This window comes from Anolis carolinensis, chromosome 2, assembly GCF_035594765.1.
Source record: "Anolis carolinensis isolate JA03-04 chromosome 2, rAnoCar3.1.pri, whole genome shotgun sequence".
In the NCBI taxonomy this organism is placed as follows: domain Eukaryota; kingdom Metazoa; phylum Chordata; class Lepidosauria; order Squamata; family Dactyloidae; genus Anolis; species Anolis carolinensis.
The window spans coordinates 267,703,665-267,722,343 of record NC_085842.1 but is presented as its reverse complement, the minus strand read 5'-3'; the positions used below and the strand labels follow the sequence as shown (position 1 = coordinate 267,722,343).

At 38.6% G+C, this 18,679-nt stretch overlaps 1 protein-coding gene across 4 annotated transcripts in view; it reads right to left on the bottom strand.

Moving 5' to 3' along the window:
- The window catches only part of mcc (MCC regulator of WNT signaling pathway), a 252,256-nt gene that overhangs the window by 182,477 nt on the left and 51,100 nt on the right, over positions 1-18,679 (bottom strand). Inside the window, exon 1 of one of the 4 annotated variants that reach the window (XM_062972176.1) lies at positions 2,854-3,528. The exons of 2 other annotated variants lie outside the window; for them this stretch is intronic. In XM_062972176.1, the coding sequence (XP_062828246.1) occupies positions 2,854-3,048 (195 nt within the window). In that variant the 5' untranslated portion in view covers positions 3,049-3,528. One more of the 4 variants, XM_062972177.1, reaches the window with a different exon arrangement.

The following is an 18,679-nucleotide window of genomic DNA, read 5'->3' as shown; positions in this document are numbered from 1 at the left end:
AAGCTTTATCACTTGAGACGAAGCTCTTCACATCTTTTAACAAGTCACACAAAAGACAATAAAGTGGTTGTGGTGGGGAGAAGAAATGGATAAGCCAAGCATTATAATAACACCAAAGGCAGGTCAATGGAATTTGGAATCGGCATGTATCCATGAATTGTCTACCATCAATTCAATTACTGTACTTGAAAATGTGGGAAGCAGACAGATTGTGACTTCCATATATAATAGAGATACATTTTCAGTATAGAAATCTCAAGAGATAACAACAGCATGGTATATATAAAGGAGGCAACAAAAATGTCCGAAGGTGAGTAACAGTTCAATTCAAAACTACATGTACACACAGAGTGAGCTGGCTCATAACTGAAATATTTAAATTGATTCCTGAAAAGGGCATCATGCTATTGTAGCTTTTGTGATAAAATCATCTAATTATCCTCTTTCAAGTAATATTATGCCTAACCTATTACTTGCAAAATTAATACTAATAAATCTAGACAACACTTAGCTGCTTGAGTGTGAACACATTTATGTGCACACATTCTTACATACACACACATACAAACAAACAACATAAGTCAATTCCATCAATAATTGCACTTAAAGTCAACCCCATATCCATTGCTCAAAAATTGCACTTAAAAGTCATCAAAGCAGCTTTTAAGACCTTTTAAAAATACAAGTAGTACTTTGGGGACTTGTCCCTACTGCTGACAAAGTAGCTGTCATACCTGTTTCAGAGCCATACAGTCTCCACATTTTTCAGAGAGTGGAAGGTCCCAAAGCCCAGTCATCAGTGTAACCAGTGATTCACACGTATTTTGGTTTAAACAGAGCAGAACTAGGATAATCTGTCCTGGTTAATCGGAGCAAACAAGACTTATCTGCAGTAGGACAATTACTGTTACTGTGATGAAAGCTACTACAGATGACGGTGGTGATGGGCTGGACAACAATAATCATGTCACTTATAAAGAAACACCAGAGCAATATGGAGTGTATCAACTGAGGAGGAGAAATATGCTTGTAGCGTATAAACCTAATCCTTGGAAATAAGTACAGTGTAACACAAATCTTCCTTTAGGATTGAGTGTGAACAATCTAATCCGAGAAAGCCATGATGGTGTAATGGTTTGAGGGAGGGACCACAACTATGGAAACTATGATCTGAATCCCTGTTCAGCTATGGAAACCCATTGGTTGACCTTGGGTATGTTATACTCTCTCAGTCTTAGAGGAAGGCAAAGACAAATCTTGTCAAGAAAACTCCAAGATGGGTTCACATTAGGGTCACCATAAATCAACAGATCTAACCTGGGCCCATCCATTCTTGAGCAGAGTGTTTGGGATTCCACCCATTCATTTATGATCAAGGTCAGACTTGAATGTTATTCCCAATGGCTTTTATACGGATGCCAGCTTTTAAATGCCTGTAGTTGTTGCTTTGCTTACAATAGGTGCCATGTTTTTCATCCAGTATACAATGTGCTTTTAAAGGACTATGACAGATAGAAAGAAAACAAGCAACCATGAAGTTGAGTTCTGATTAACAGCAGTGTCAAGAATTGGCTACAAATTCGGAAGGAAGCTATCATTGCTTATAAAAGTGCCTGGTACCTTTATGCTGATCAGACAAGTTTGAAGAACTTCAAGATCAAAGGCTGTAATTATTTGTATTGTAAAATAAAGGCTTAAGAACAATGCATTTAAAAGGAAGTGCATTAATATGGTCACCCAGCTACTATCTTCTTATCCACTCTTACCTCATTATCCCTGTTCCCCAGTGATGCCAGTTCAATTCTCTAGTGCCTCTACATTTCAGGTCTGTGCTCTGGGTGAATCTCTTTTCTACTCTTTGTTGGCTCTAAACAAAAGCCTGAAATTATACCTCAAAAACCTTCTTCCTTCTCCTCCTCTGTACATTATCTTATATGTACATACTATTTTTTAAAAAGGACTAAAGATCACAGATACAAAACTATCCATTTAAACCTGAAGGGAGATATAAATAGTAGATACTAATATGAATGCTTAAAATCTGTATCCCGTGAAAGTCATTTCCTATAGATAAGATTCCACCCATTCATTTCAAATGACATTTCAAAGGTTACCAAAACTGGAAAGTTACAATGACACAGAGAATGATTCTATGTGAGTTTATTCAGAAATAAATCCAATCAAGTTCTTTGGACTTATTCCAAAGTAACTATGTCTAAGATTTTAGTCTTAATCACAATATGCTGTCAGGCATTCAGAAGTCCAATAACAAAGACCATATAAATCTGCAATTGCTACAGAAAAATAATGCAATTTGTGCTATTAAAACAACCCCACCACCACTTTCCAGGACTTACTTCTCCTGCCAGGAAGAATTACAAACACTTCCCCTAGTGTGCCTTAATATAATCAGCTGTGGCACGAGATTTCTTGCTGAAGCTGCTGTCTTAATATTTGCTTTTTTACGCTCCATTCTAAATTAGCTACCATATGCTTGATTTCAACTGGGATCCCTCTCCACTATTTTACCTACTGCAGAAAGGAATGCTGTATGGAAAACACTGGGCTTGGAAGGAGGGGGATTCCATACAGCAGGATGTGTGTGTGTATGTGTGAAAGAGAGAGGTGGGGGTGGAACCTCTTTACAGTTGTTACCATTTGCCTTTTACCACTTAATCTTTACGGCTTGCTCTCTGATCACATCCTGGGCAGCGCTGCTAGTCAGAACAAGGTACACATATCCATTAATTTTTAATTGCATTGCCTTCAGAGTGGATACTCCAAAGGGGAGACACTGTAATTCAGAAACAAAATTCAATAAGCGTGAAAAACAAGGACACTAAAGCTGCTTACCTCGCTTAGTTCTGCAGAGTCATTTCCATATTTCAAGGTAACTCCAGAATTCATGATGAGACTTTCCAGGGTTTGATCTCTCTCTATGGATTTTAAGGTTTCCAAGCGTTGCTCCAGAAGACTCAACACCCTCTTCTTTTCAGAGCTTTTCCTGTCTTGCACATTTTGCTCTAGACAGCCATTTTCACTCAACATTTAGGCAGCCTAAACATTTAACAATGCACAGGCTAACAATCCTAAAGAGAGAGGGAGAGAGACGCTCACACAAAAACTGGTTGCCGATTCACACAGAAATCCATTGGTGCAAAATACTCATTAAAATACTGCAGAGTGCATGGCCAGACAGGACGCAGACAGGCTGTAACGATCTCCTGGCTCCCAAAACTGCTGGGGAGAGAGCTGGGCTCCAATGCTATGCCTTTCCTATCCCCAATCCCTCAACTAGATCGGAAAAAGCGTTTCCCAAAGGAATTCTATGCATTTGGAAAGATCTTGGACGCTTTGTCAGCACTCACAAGCACAAATGCACTCAAAAAGCTCTGGTTAGATCCTATCAGGAGGTGGCAGGCTGAACAGGACGCAGACCTATCCTGCTGTTCACGCTAAAGTTTCCCCTTCCAGGGAGCCTGGAGTTGTAAGTGGTTTATGATCAAACACAGCTGTCTTGCTGCTGGCTACAGGGTGCATGGAAGAGGCGGTACTAAAGACAGGAGGGACAGAGAGGAGGATGGGAGGGGGAAGGAAGCACAGCACATGTGAGGGAAAGCATCACAGGCATCTTTCCTTCCAGAGTTGTATGTGCTCACTGCAAACTACTCTATCCCAAGGAACAAAGCAAAATAAACTACACAGAGGAGGTCAATGAAGTGACTTTGCCGGCAGGTTCTTATTTCCAATAAAGTGACCTTCCCTTTGTGACTCACAAAAAGCTGCCGAATTAAAAATTTACAAGCATTCCGGGCAGATATTACTGGAGTTTTCACTTGCTTTGTTGCTCTATCCTTCACTTACAGCCAAGGAATGTTCTGAAAGCAGTGAGCTTCATGCCTCAGATTGTGAGCACAATAATTATGAGATCTCCTTTCATTCAAGACCATCGTTCCTATGAAAGAACTCCACTGTGTTTACAACTTAAAGACGATTTGATGGGATTTTGTTGTTATTGTTTGTGTTCGGAAATCTGGCTGACCTACTTTATTCATTTCATAATGAAAAATTGTCCATTTTCCTTCCTGGCTATGTGTTTTCCAAATGGTATTACATGAAAACTCACCCCATTCAAATCCAATTGCATAGTTCTACTTTTTTATTATAGAATGTTCTAAGCCACTCTTCAATAGAAATTCATAGAATGGCTCATACAGCAGAAAAATGCAGAACATAAATACAAGGAACACTGATAATATAATAACTCAAAAAAGTATTTCATGATCTGATAGATATTATCTGCAACAGAACTAGCTAACAAGTACTATCTACTAGGAAACTGTAGTCGGCTAAAACATCATTTACTAGCTTGGGTACCCAGCGTTGCTCGGGTTATTTGAAAAAGTTAGTTTTTTAATTGTACAAAATGCATAAGGTTGTAGATTAACTACAAGTGACATCATGCCAGGTTAACCCTATGAAATTTCATTAGTACTTTGTTAAGTTGGGCAAGCCAATGTCCTCCACAAACACCATATTGCCCATCACCCGAGGGTAGTCTTTCATACGGGGAAAATTTCATCCTAGATTTGCTGTTTTTCCTCCACCATAGACATCCCAATGTTTCTAACTCTCTCCATTGGTGTGGAATTTGCATGATCCCATCCACTGCCTCTCCCATAACCCTTCCTATTATTTTCTATGGCACACAGCAAACAGAGGAATTGATCAGCAACTATACATACTAGAGAGGTTTGGGGAGAATTCACCATGATTTATAGGAGTTGTAGGTATGGTTCTTGGACATGTTCATGGCACTCACTATAAGGTGCATCAGAGGGAAGGCCATTAGTGTCTCCTAAGTAGTGGAAGCTATAGCTGTTTGTGGAGGCAGGAGCTTATCTGTATAAGTGGACACCCCAGCCACACACACACATATACGTATTTTCATTTTTATTATGTGTATAGATTTCGTGTCAAAAGCAATGCATAAATAAATAAGTTTAAAACTGATAAAATAAAGGGATCACAAACTGCTAAATAGTTTTAGACCAAAAATGGGGAACAGCAACTGCATTGTTTGTAGCTTTAAATAGTTCTTTCTCTGTGCATGAGACTGGGCATTGTGGGCAAGTATATAGATGCTGATTTGCTTGTTCTACTCCATAGTTGCACTAGGTGGAGTATTCTTCTAGGTAGTGCCATTTTGCCAGGTTGTCTTTTGAGCTACCAACTCCACTTCTGAGTCTGTTCAGGGACTTCCAAGTTGCCCATTCTTGGTTTGCCCCTGGAGAAAGACCCTTGTGTGTGTGTGTGGGGGGGGATCCAGTTGGAATTGCCTGATTTTGCTGTTCACAGAAATATTCTTGCTTTTGCTGGAGGAACATTTAGAGAAGTGGTGGTTCTCATTTTTCCTTGATTTAAGTCTACTGGGAGGGGGCCATACAGTGAGCGGCTTTCACAGTGTTCAACCTTATTTCTTTCACAATTGGCAGCAACTTCCTGTTGCACATTGGGGGGGGGGGCAATGCTAGCTAGCTTCTAGAGTCTATTGACAGGTGTAGCTTTAAGACATCCTGTGATTATTCTACATGTCTCATTCAGTGCTATATTCACCTACTTTGCATGAGCAGATTTATGCCAGACAGGGGCAGGTATACTCAGCAGTTGAGTAAGACAAGGCCAGGGCTGATGTTCTTATTAATTTTGGATTTGCACCCCATGTGCTTTGCATAAGTTTCCGCAGGATGTTACTGCATGCAGCTATTTCGTGTTTTGTTTTCATACAGTGTTTCCTAACTGTTAGTGTACACATGCCATAAGGATATATGATTTCACAGCTGTTCCATTGAAGCAGATTGCAACTGTTCCACCCTGTTGATGTGTTCAAATTGAATGTAGCCTACCTATCAAAGGAGAAAGATATCCAGGATTAAGGAAATCAGGAATTGTCACTTTAATTTTTAACCAGAATCTACGCAATTTCTTCTTTTCTTGTATCTATATTGAAGCAACAGACTTGTACTTTCAACTTACACCTCTTCAGAAGGAGAAGCAGCATTGTCAGAAGCTGCTGTTACCGCAGCAGCAGCAGAAATAGCAAAGGAGCCATATCTAATGGGTCAATAATCTATCATTTAGAAATCCGATATTAGATTCCTCAGAACTCCATATTATAAATCTCCAAAAGGTAGTGCTCAGGCAAAGGCATTTACTTCATAGGTGTGAGTATGTTTTCAAATCTCACGAGGCTATATCACTGTGCAGAATTAGAAAAAAAAATTAAAAGATTTTTTATTTAAAAAATGTAGTTTTGTGTGTAAAGGCATGTACACATATCAACTTCATTAGGCTACAAAACAAATTATACCCTGTAGGTTTAGTTTGCATGCACATCTTTCAGGCTCTTGTCTGCACAATGTTCAGATAGTTCTTCAATGTTATCCTAAAGTAAACCTCTTCATATGGAACTTATGCATCGATCTTTGTTCTTATCACCTCTGTACAACAACAACACCACTGTTCTATTTTGTGTATTCTCTTAGAATGCTCACCTTCTAAGAAAGAATTACATTCACATGTCTCCCTATGAAAAATGAAGTTTCTTCTGTGTTTCCCAAGCCAACTAATGAGTGGATCTCTTGGAGGTTACTCATCCATTAGTAGAAAGCAGCAAATATAACAAAAAGCACGAACAACTTTTTTTAGGCACTATGAAGAAAATAAACATACGTGAAGGCTGTATGCAGAAGAAAACATCCTGAGATCTTTCACCAATCCATTAATCAGAACATGGTCCAATCCATTAATCAGAAATCAAGTTAGCTGGCATTGCCCCTCCTGACGTGTGACGGGAAGTTGCTGCTAACGGTGAGAGAAAAAAGGTCGAACATTGTGAAAGCCACCCACTGCATGGCTATCACCCTCCTCCCACCAGACTCAAATCAAGGAAGGGCTTCATGAGAACCACCACTCCTCTTGATGTTCCTCCAGCAACAGCAAGGGTGTCCCTCTGGGCAGCTAAACCTGGCAATTCTAACTGGATGGCCCCCCAAGAGGGTCTTCCTCCAGGGGCAAACCAAGAATGGACAACTTGGAAGTCCCTGAACAGACTCAGAAGTGGAGTGGGCAGATCAAAAGACAACTTGGCAAGGTGGCACTACCTGGAGGAATCCTCCACCTTGTGTGACTGTGGAGCTGAACAAACAACTCAGCATATGTATGCTTGCCCACAATGCCCTGCCTCATGTACGGAGGAGGAGTTGTTTAAAGCTACAGACAATGCAGTTGCTGTTGCCCGTTTTTGGTCCAAAACTATTTAGTTGCTTGTGATTTCCTTTTTTAAAAAAAAATTCCATTATTTGAAATGTATTTGTTGTACAATGTTTTTGACACGAAATAAATAAATCAGAAATCTATGCAAGAAAATCTGCTATTCTCTTTCCCAGAAATGCATCACAATCCTAAGACTGAGGTTTTATTTTCTTCCATAGAAATCTTCTCTTGTCAAGAAGTCAAAACCCACCTTTCAATATTTAGGGAGTTTCAATATTTTTTAATTTCTTTAATGGTAGTCTGCCCTGAAGAGTTCATATCATGTGCTTTTGTCTAATCTTCTGTCTATCTATGTTTGGACCTATTTCCTCTATTTATTTCTCTTTACCTCTCCCCCAGTCAGAGAACATCTCTAGGTTTGGAAGCACTGTGTTTTCAGATCTCTGCTCTAGCTTATTACAGACTTACCTGTCTCTTCAGAAGAAGCTATCATTGTTTTTGTACTTTCTGTCCACGTATTTCAACAAGTCTTTCTAAGAAACTTCGATTCCTGGGTTTACACTTGTTCTTATTAAATGAATGCATGAATAGTTATCAGAATTTTTATCCTAGAATCAACTACTGCAATAAATTTTTATGGTCTACATTCAGATGTGTTTTTCAACTCATGTGTCATTTTCACAGATATTTTCACCAAGTCTAATTGTGGACTAGGAATCTTCACCCAATATCCTGGGCCTCAAAGGAAAGCTGTGAGGATAATTTTAAAGTCTTATTTTAATGCAGTGGGGTAGAGCTGGAAGAGCTGCACAAAAAAGAGCCAGGCCCTCAAAGGGACATAATCAAGTAACAAACAGTTTTCCCTAAAGTAACCTGCCATTGTGGGGCTTCATGTTTCCAGTTTTCAGCAACACTGGGGTGTCCCTACCATACAGTTTTCTTGGAAATATTTGTTCAGAGAGGATTGCCAATGTGCTCCCTCAGAGACTGAGAGTAGTACTTGCCCAAGATCATCCAGTGGGTTTCCATAGACAAACAGGGATTCAAACTCTGGTCTCAATGTTATCGAACACCCCCACCCAATAAAAGATAAAGTTAGGGAACTCAGAGTTTTGTCAAGGATACCAGGCTGAAATGCTATAAAAGGGGTTAAGTCTTGGCCACCTTAAAAAAGGACTAACAGCAGCAAGGATCCCCTTCCCATGTTAGTTCTGTGTACATTTAATCAAGGATGGATATATATATATATACACACACACACACACACACACACATACACACACACCAAGCCCTGAGCAAATGTAGGGGGGGGGGAGTGGAAGAGTGAGCTGGGGGGGAGAGGAGTGAGCTTGAAGTGGGTAAGGGAAGTGGGGGGCAGTGAACCAGAGAAATCAGCCATAGCAGAGCACTTGATGAACCAGCCTGGAAACAGTATATTATTTGAGAACACAGAAATGCTGGACCACTCCAACAACTATCATGTCAGACTACACAGAGAAGCCATTGAAATCCACAAGCATTTGGACAACTTCAAAAGAAAGGAGGAAACCATGAAAATGAACAAAATCTGGCTACCAGCATTAAAAAAACTCTAAAATCAAAACAGTAGATGGGAACCAACACTCTGAGGGCAGAGGAGCCCCAAGGACGGCTATTGATTGAACAAAGGATGGCCCCCCAGGCAAGAGACAAAACCTTTCCAATGCTAATTAGGGTGATTAACTGAAACATTAATGCTGGCTTCCCAGTGACAAAGGACTCTTGCCACACCATATTTTTTCCTTTCCTTGCCTAGTTTATCCATACCTCACAACCTCTGAGGATGCCTGCCATAAATGTGGGCGAAACGTCAGGAGAGAATACTTCTGGAATATGGCCACACAGCCCGAAAGACATACAACCACCCTGTGATCCTGGCCATGAAAGCCTTCGACAACACATTGAACTAATGAAATTTCACAAATACCATTTGTAATGCCTATTTTCAGCATACAAGTGATTTTACAACTCTCGTTTTCGATATTCAGAAGAATTCTAGCAACCTACTGTGTACATTATATTGATTGTTGCACTGAAATACAAAACATACATCAGTTATGAAGCCCTAATGTTTGGTGTGCCTTTCTACACCCATTGGTGAAAACTTAATCCTTACAAGTATGTTGAAAGGAAAAGCTGGATATTACAGCTCTGTGATGATCAAACTCTATATATGAGCTTCTGTACTGCAGTAGGTTGCAATTTAAAATAAGCCTAAGTACGAACACGCAAATGATTTCCAACAGAAAGCTATTACTAAAATAGATAAATTGGTGGAACAGAGTACAGATGTGAAGTATAAAGGAGACAGGAAATTCCATTACTAGATGCACTAAACTGTACTTCACTCGGTTTCCTAACCTCCCTGGCAGATTTCAAATAGTAAATCCACTTAAAATGTCATGTCCCTGCCTATGTTAATCTCTCTTACCATTGATATTAGACTCCTTTCTCAATATTTCATGCCACCAACCATTTACTAATCTATCAAAATTAGTCTTGTCCAGTTTTCTTCATCGTTTTATTCTCAATTTCTATTACTGAAACAGTAACTGTCACAAATGTGTTTAAGAAAATGAGTAAGAATGACAACTCTCCTTTTAGAAAAAAGGCCAGGTTTATGGGATTGACTTATGAAATAGTGTAAAAACTAGAGATAACTATTTACTTATTTCATTTTTATTCCTTAAACCACTCCTTTTTGTGTGCAATACATTCCTTATTTAAAACTATTAACTTCCTGGTGTTCTCAGTATATCCTACATCAACTTTGATGTATTTTATCTCAACATTTTCTTATTATTATTCCAACATATCTACAAAACTCATGCTATTGTTGCAGTTACTGGGGAGCACACAGAAGAAACAATTTCTTTGTACAATATAGTTCCTAAAAAGCAGGCATGTTGCACTACTATGTTCACCACCCATTCATTCCTACAGTATCCACTCCCTAGCGTTTTAAAATAATTTCACTGCCTATACTATTTTAAATTATTCAAGTTGGTTCTATTGTAGTTTGGCTGAGGAGAAGAAGTCCAAAACAGTAACTTTTCCTAGCGTTATTGTTTTCTGATTCTATGAAGGGTGAATATGCATGGTATTTATATGGGTTATTGTGTAAGTATTCACTTAGCAATGCTTATCACAACCCATATGTTGGAATGTCAGTTTTTCAAAGGGGGAAATTTCATTTCTTTCCTTACTCTGATCACCCAACAGGTAATTAGTGGTTATTGTTAATGCAATTTAGAAAGATACTTACTAAATTATTCATCACTAACACATTGCTGTAATTACTGTGCCACTGGAAAATACAAGTAAGTGCTCGCTAGTTCCCCCAAGTGGCTTACTTTCCAGAGTAAATCATTAGTAGCTACTTACTATAGGCGCTCTGTCACAACTCTATATAGTTGGGGAATTACAGGTGGGAAATGAAAGCAGTAGTAGATTGAATAGAACCGCAAAAAGAATCAATAGAGGAACAAATATTTCAACCAGGGACATCCTAGCTCATGGATTATACTTTTTTTAGTGGTGGTGGTGGTATTAAAATGAGCGATAGTGTTTTATAACTGAAGAAATATGGTATTAACTGCAACAGAGTTTGATTCTCAGTGATTCTGATTCTTCTAATTTGAAGAAAAATCATAGTAATCTTCAATAGCCAACAAATTCTCTGAAAGAAATATGATGGTGTATGGGCAAAGCATTCTCCACTCCAAAATAAATGGCTCCTATTCTGTATGACTTCATTGGTACAGTCTCAACTCTTTCTCTTTCCTATTTTTCTACACAGAAACCTGTCTGGCATCTCTCTCCAAATGTCCCAAAATACAATGGAAGGTAGAAAGTAAAAAGGAAAACAACAATATTTGGACAAAGGGAAACTTGGGCAGGAAGTATGCATGTATTTTTCTTTCTCTTTCTCAATGTTGTTCTTATAAGCTGTCAAGCCAACTTTAAGTTATTGTGACATTATGACTAAGAGACTTCCAAATCAGTTGGTCATCAACTGATCTGCTCAGGTCTTGCAACCTCAGGGATGTGGCTTCATTGACTATCTACCTGTAATACAGTATTCCACTTTTCAGGTTGACTTACATTTTGCCAAGTGTTGTCGTCTTTTCCAATTAGTCTTGTTGTCTAGTGATGTGTCATAAGGATTATAATTTAGTTATCTTTGCTTCTAAGGAGAGTTCAGATTTGATTGGCTCTAGGACCCAATCATTTGTCTTTTTAGAAGTGTCTGTAGATATCTTCTCCAACACATTTACAATTAGTTGTTCCTCTTCCTGTCAGCCTACTGCACTGTGTTTTTGCAACCATACATAGAAATTGGAAATATGATGGCATGGATAATCTGACTTTCGCATTCAATGATATGTACATCCATTTCTCAAATATAAAGAATATAAAGGTACAGAATAGTATCTTATGAGAAATGGAATTCACAATGCAGAAGCAAAAGCGATTGCTAAAATGGTGCCCTTCCCTTATATGAGCCTGTAGATACCCATAGACCAGTAAACGGAGGGTTGTTTCTATAATACAACCCATAAGAATGATTTGTGTGCAATACAAAGTACAATCATATACTGTACAATTCATATCTTCTTCTTGAAGCTTTTAAGTAAATAAATATTTTAGAACTCCTTTAAAAATACACTTGGAATTTTAACTTAATGGAAGACTTCAGCTGGACATATCCATCAGGCTTTTATATAACAAACTACATACAGAGCAGCAACTGCCACTGCAGAAATTGCAACTGCTTGGTTTGATTGCTTCCCACAAGGATGAAAAGGATCTCTTACCAATACATAGCACTGTGTTCATAAACATAATCTGTCTCCCCACTGTGGAAATGGCGATATGTTTTTGTACTTTGAAATGAAGACATCACTAGCCTTTTTATTTAAAATAATAAAGAAAAAATCCACTCCTCTCAACAGATATTTTATTCACTTCAATAACAGGAGTATCAACAACAGACAGAATTCTGGAAGATGTTTTAGTTTAGCACCCAAACACAACAGGAATTAAAACAACCAGTACAACAGACTACTGTCAGCACTTTTTCTAGATGAAAGCTATTTTCTTGAGGCTGGGAGTTATAGAGGCAACGTTCTCAATGATGAAATCTACTAGTTGAAAGAAATGATGAGCAAAAAAACCACTGAAAGTCTAAACCAAAAAAGGTGGTAAATTTCATTTTAAAAATCATAGTTCTACACAAAGAACCTTTGACCATTATATCTGGAACAGAAACACTAGGTGATCATTACATATTTCTCAGACTTACAAGCCAAGGACCTATCTACACAAGAAAAAAAATCCTTATTCACACTGTATTTTCCAGATCCATATAGACCCTGTGTTAGCTTTGTTACAACCATATCATAAAGACCAGGTGAAGCAACCCGCTTCACCTGGCTTCCGGTGAGGAAAGAGGTAGATGTGAGGCGAATCTGTCATCCCGCACATAGCTCCTTCTTGCGATGTTTTCCATTGGAGCCAGCACAACATGGGATGCTTCCTAGTGTCGCTTTTACTCTGGTTGGGGGAGGTTGGGGTAGAGCCACAGGTGACATTGTCTGATGGCTACAGCAGGGCTCCATCCCCAAAAACTGGCTCTAAACGTCCTAGGATGCTTATTTGGAGCCGTGTGACGAGGTTGATTGTGCCACACACAAAATGCACATTGTGATGAATTCCTCTTACATGGTCATGCATTCATTGGGCAAACTCACCTCAACGTGAACTTACTTTTGGAAAATTCCTCTCATTTACTCTCTTAGCAGCCACATGGCAGTGGGCATTTCACTTTTTTATTTCTTCCAGTAATCGTTGTGAACACATACATTTTGACGAAAGTGCCTTTGGCTATCCTGTTATGCAGATTTCAAAACGATCTTGACAGACTAGAGAGATGGGCCGAAACTAACAAAATGAAGTTCAACAGGGACAAATGCAAGATACTTCACTTCGGCAGAAAAAATGGAAATCAAAGATACAGAATGGGGGACGCCTGGCTTGACAGCAGTAGGTGCAAAAAAGACCTTGGAGTCCTCGTGGACAACAAGTTAAACATGAGCCAACAATGTGATGCGGCAGCTAAAAAAGCCAACAGGATTCTGCATAAATAGGGGTATAGTGTCTAGATCCAGGGAAGTCATGCTCCCCCTCTATTCTGCCCTGGTCAGACTACACCTGTGTCCAATTTTGGGCACCGCAGTTGAAGGGAGATGTTGACAAGCTAGAAAGCGTCCAGAGGAGGGCGACTAAGGGTCTGGAAAACAAGCCCTATGAGGAGCGGCTTAAAGAGCTGGGCATGTTTAGCCTGCAGAAGAGAAGGCTGAGAGGAGACATGATAGCCATGTATAAATATGTGAGGGGAAGTCATAGGGAGGAGGGAGCAAGCTTGTTTTCTGCTGCCCTGCAGACTAGGACACGGAACAATGGCTTCAAACTACAGGAAAGGAGATTCCACCTGAACATCAGGAAGAACTTCCTCCCTGTGAGAGCTGTTCGGCAGTGGAACTCTCTCCCCCGGGCTGTGGTGGAGGCTCCTTCTTTGGAGGCTTTTAAGCAGAGGCTGGATGGCCATATGTCGGGGGTGCTTTAAATGCGATTTCCTGCTTCTTAGCAGGGGGTTGGACTAGATGGCCCATGAGGTCTCTTCCAACTCTACTATTCTATGATTTTATGAGAGGTGCACTAATACTGCAGTAGTTCAATCAGTCATTCATATTTGTTTTGATGAGGGGCACAGGACCTCAGCGAAAGTGAAAACCCACATATTTAAAACTGCTATTTTTTAACTTGAGATAACATTTCTTTAAGAATTTCTAGTCCTTCAAGACAATTCTGTGGTCAACTTTCAGTGGAAAAATCAAACCCACAAACATGATGTGTGTAATCATTTTTCCTTCTGGTCTTTATCTTGGCAACAAATACATATTTACCTGAAGCATCATAGGATCCTCTGTAGATTGTGATGTATTGTATATAATCTTGTCCTTTCTACATGTATGCGCTAAGTGAGTGGTTCCCAAACCTTTCCAATTATGACATCCTTCAGAAGACTTTTCCCTCCTGCAGAACCGTAACTTTGTCCCTGATTTTCCCACAGAATCCTAAGCACTGTGAACCCACAAAATTATTACTTCTTTCGACTACTCTTATTGCCTGGGTGTTTTATACAATGTAGTATGTTTGGAAATAAAGAGATTCAAATTTCATTTTTAAAGCAAAGGTACAATTAATTTCAATAAGATCTTTATACTCTGGCACAGTGTGTGCATTTTAAAAAGGTTTTTTTTAAATCGCGAAACCCTTATGATGCTTTTGTGGGACTCTAGAGTTCTGCATAACGCAGAATGAGAACTATTCTAAGTATTTCAAGGAAACAGGAACATGCCTAGATATGGATCAGATATAATGCACATAAAATGCGAGGCTTACAGCTGAACAGTTGAAAGTATGCACAAAAGCAACACTACAATAACTATCATACCAGTACCTTATATGTTCTTTAACAACACAATTACAGTATTAATCCATTTACAATGTCTCACCATATAGCCCAATTATCTTTGATGAAAGTTGTCTTACTTTCCTATAATGGAAAAATCTCATACCATATCAGAGATCCAATTAAAAGCTTCAGTTAAAAGGGTCTGTTACATGTGCTTTAAAAAGGCTGTTGAAACAAATTGGCCTTACATGGTGCTTTGAAACCTGCCATTCTGAGCTCTGATCAGCCACAAAGGCAGCGAATGACAGGTTGACCTTTCAAGCATAGCATACAAATACATTATCAAACATTTTTGAAATACACTTTGATGTAGTAATCTACCACTGATGTACAATTGGCAACCATCTGTTAAAATATAAGCTCTCAATGAGTTTAATTTTTTCTCTTATTCATCTGTATTTCTGTCATGATCAGATTGAAAAGAAGAGAATGCTAAATTTTAAAGGCATGCAGATGGATCCTAGAAAATCATATCCACTTTTCATTTATAAGGAAAATAAAACAAAAATAGAAAAGAAAAACCAACAACTGAGCAAAGGATTTGAGGAATGTAAAAGCAAAGTTTGCATAAATGCAATACTGAACTCTATAACACCTAATACCCAACACCAAACCTCTAATACAAATAATGGTTTTTAATAAAAGGCTGAAAAGACCAAACTATCTCCATCCTGCTGAAAATACTTGATACACAAATACATCTCAATAGCTACCTGTATGCTACTGTCAAACACTGCAACACAAAACTGGATCAACTGAAAAGGGCAGGTCTATTTTGTACCACAAACTTGTTTGCCAAATCTATACATATAACCAATTTTTATTTTAAAAGAAGCTTTATTTCAAAGTTGTTGACATATAACTACAACTGTCTATAACAGAAATAAGCTATTAAAAATCATTTACCATAAGATCAATTTAGCCAGAGGTTCATTTTATGTGATTTAAGTAGCTTGTGGTCACTGCTATCAGAAGTGTCTATGGGCATCTCTTAGTCCTCCAGCGCAGGTCTGTGGCATGCTTGGGTTGAAAATTAACCTGGGTGCATCTACACTGTAGAATGAATGTATTTTATGCCACTTTAACCGCCATGGCTCAATCCTGTGGAATCATGGAAGCTGTAGTTTTACAAGGTTGGTTGCCCTCTCTGCTAAAGAGCGCTGGTGCCTCACCAAACTAGAAATCCTAGGATTCCACAGCATTGAGCCATAGCAAGTAAAGTGGTGTCAAACTGCATTAATTCTATGGTGTAAATCAATCCTATACAAGTGTCTGATGAAGCAACAAGAGGTAAGTTGAGAGAAGATTGCAGCAGGTAAGTGGAGGAGACTCCTTTCACCCATGGGAACCATTTTTTTTCAAGCTTCTTTTAACTGTGCAGTGAACTCTTCATTTCAGATTGCGGCTGACTAGTTAAACTTACCACTAATTTTAATAAAATTAAAGTAAAATATAAAATTGCATGTCAGTGATGATGTTTAACTCTGCTTACCCTATGCTCTTTCTGGATACTGAGGTACTGAAGTATAACTTTGAAAAGCAAATATTTATTCCTTCAACTACAAGTGCAAATGGAATCTCATATGAAAATTCAGTGCAATTCAGTCCTGGGAGAAAATGATGGTACAAAATCTTGTTTAGCTATTTTAACCTCTGTCTTCAGATACCTAGCCACTCTTATTTAACTTCTTGCCTATGTTCTGCTTCTGTCCTCAGTCCTTTCTCTTTATGGACTAACTGACCAAACCTAAGATTGTCTCTTCACACAACTCTAGCCAGAACTCTCTGCAACATGGAACCAATCACTTCTTTACACACCATTGGCAATCAGTCCGTTGATCTATATTAGTGGTTCTCAACCTGTGGGTCCCTAGATGTTTTGATCTTCAACTCCCAGAAATCCTAATAGCTGGTAAACTGACTGGGATTTCTGGGAGTTGTACATCAAAACACCTGGGGACCCAAAGGTTGAGAACCACTGGTCTATATAGATGAGTTAATACTTCATATCTGACTCTATGGAAAGAAACATAACAGATTTACAATTTAGCAGGCTGGGACAAAAAAGTATTTGATTGTAAGGCAACCATTGACCAAAAAGTTACACTCATAAAAATTACATTTCCTTCCAGTTATGCATAAATTTGGCACAATATTTTTAAAATACTGACCTCAGAATATGCAGTTGCTCTTCACATGGATTTAACATAAACCAGCTCTCAAGAGTAATTTGAAACAAGACTGTTATTTATTTTGCATTTGTAACTGAGTGTTTTATGATCAAATTACGGTCAAATATTCTCACTGTACATCAAATACAGTAGAACAGGGAAAAACCACCATTTTGATAGTGTTTGTTTTAAAATTGGTTTGTTCAACATATTCTGAGATGATGCAAATAGCCTTATAATAAGATTAGATTGGAAAAATTACAAAGCATGGATTAAGAATTAACCCAAATAAAGCCAAGCTTAGGAAAATAGGAAACTGGATAACACAATCAAACGCAATGGATATGTAAACAGTATGGAAGCCATGGAAGATGAAAGGCTTTGTGACCAAGAAAATGTAGCAATATGCTAAAAAGGTTTTAGTAGATATTTATACTAGAAATGCAAATATAACTTTGTAGGAAAAACAAATACAACCTTATGAAAACAAAATTAAATCTTAAACAACTTAACAGCACACTTTATTTTTAAACCAAACAGCATTATGCAACAGGGACCACAGAACAGCTGCAAACAAAAGGAACCTGGAGATTATCAAGAAAATGTAATACAAATTATGTGGAAAGATAATAAATATGAGGGGAAAGTACTGATTTATAGGTAGCAGGAAATGAGATTTACTACAGATATCAGCTAGTTTTTGTAGGAAGCAGGCAAAATCTAGAGTATGCTCGTGGCACAAATACAACAGTAATATTTAGAACACTGTTTTGAAAGCCCAGCAGTTTACTCAGTACACCAGTAGCATGGAATAAATAAGCCTAATGGATGGATTGAAAATAGAACTTTGTGCTGCGCGGAGACCACTTGTATTGCTTTTATTCTCTGGCTCCAATTTGAGGACAACACAATGAATTCTATGAGACTTCCAAGTATCCACACACTTTCCAAACAGCTGTCAAGGGTGGAGAACCTCAAAGCCCACTACACAAATAAAATAACTGAGGATATGAAAAATTACACAAAGCTCACTATGTGCTCACTACAGGACACTGCGCAAAGATAATATGCTCTAAGGGACATGCCTAATATCCTCAACATCATACTACCTGCTAACACAGTGAACACTTCTTGGTTCAATTATTCTGGGGCATTATTGTTATTGTTGTTGCTATTTGCTTTCAAGTCGTCTCTGACCTATGGCAACCCTAAGGTGGACCTATAGGAAGGTTTTCTTGGCAACATTTGTTCAGAAGAGTTTTCCCATTGCCTTCCTCTGGGGCTGAGAGAGAGTGACCACTGACTTGCCAGGGTTTCATGGCCCTGTTCTCCAAAGTAATAGCACAATGCTCAGACCACTACGCTACACTGGCTTCAGCATAACCCATAAAGCATGAGGAGGGAGAGAGATTAGCAAGAGGAATACCAGATGGCATTTGTTTCTAGCCAACCCTACAAAGGCAGCTGTGCTGACTACTGTTCCAACTACTTTTACAAGAACAATTATAAATGGTAGGTGCATGCCCGTGTATGTTTCTGCCTTGTAAGACTGCCATAAACCTTTGTACATAAGGTTATGGACAACCAATCCCTGAGAAGGTATCTTTCCATCCTATATTCCTTAAAGCAACATTTTCAGAAAGAGCATGGCTTA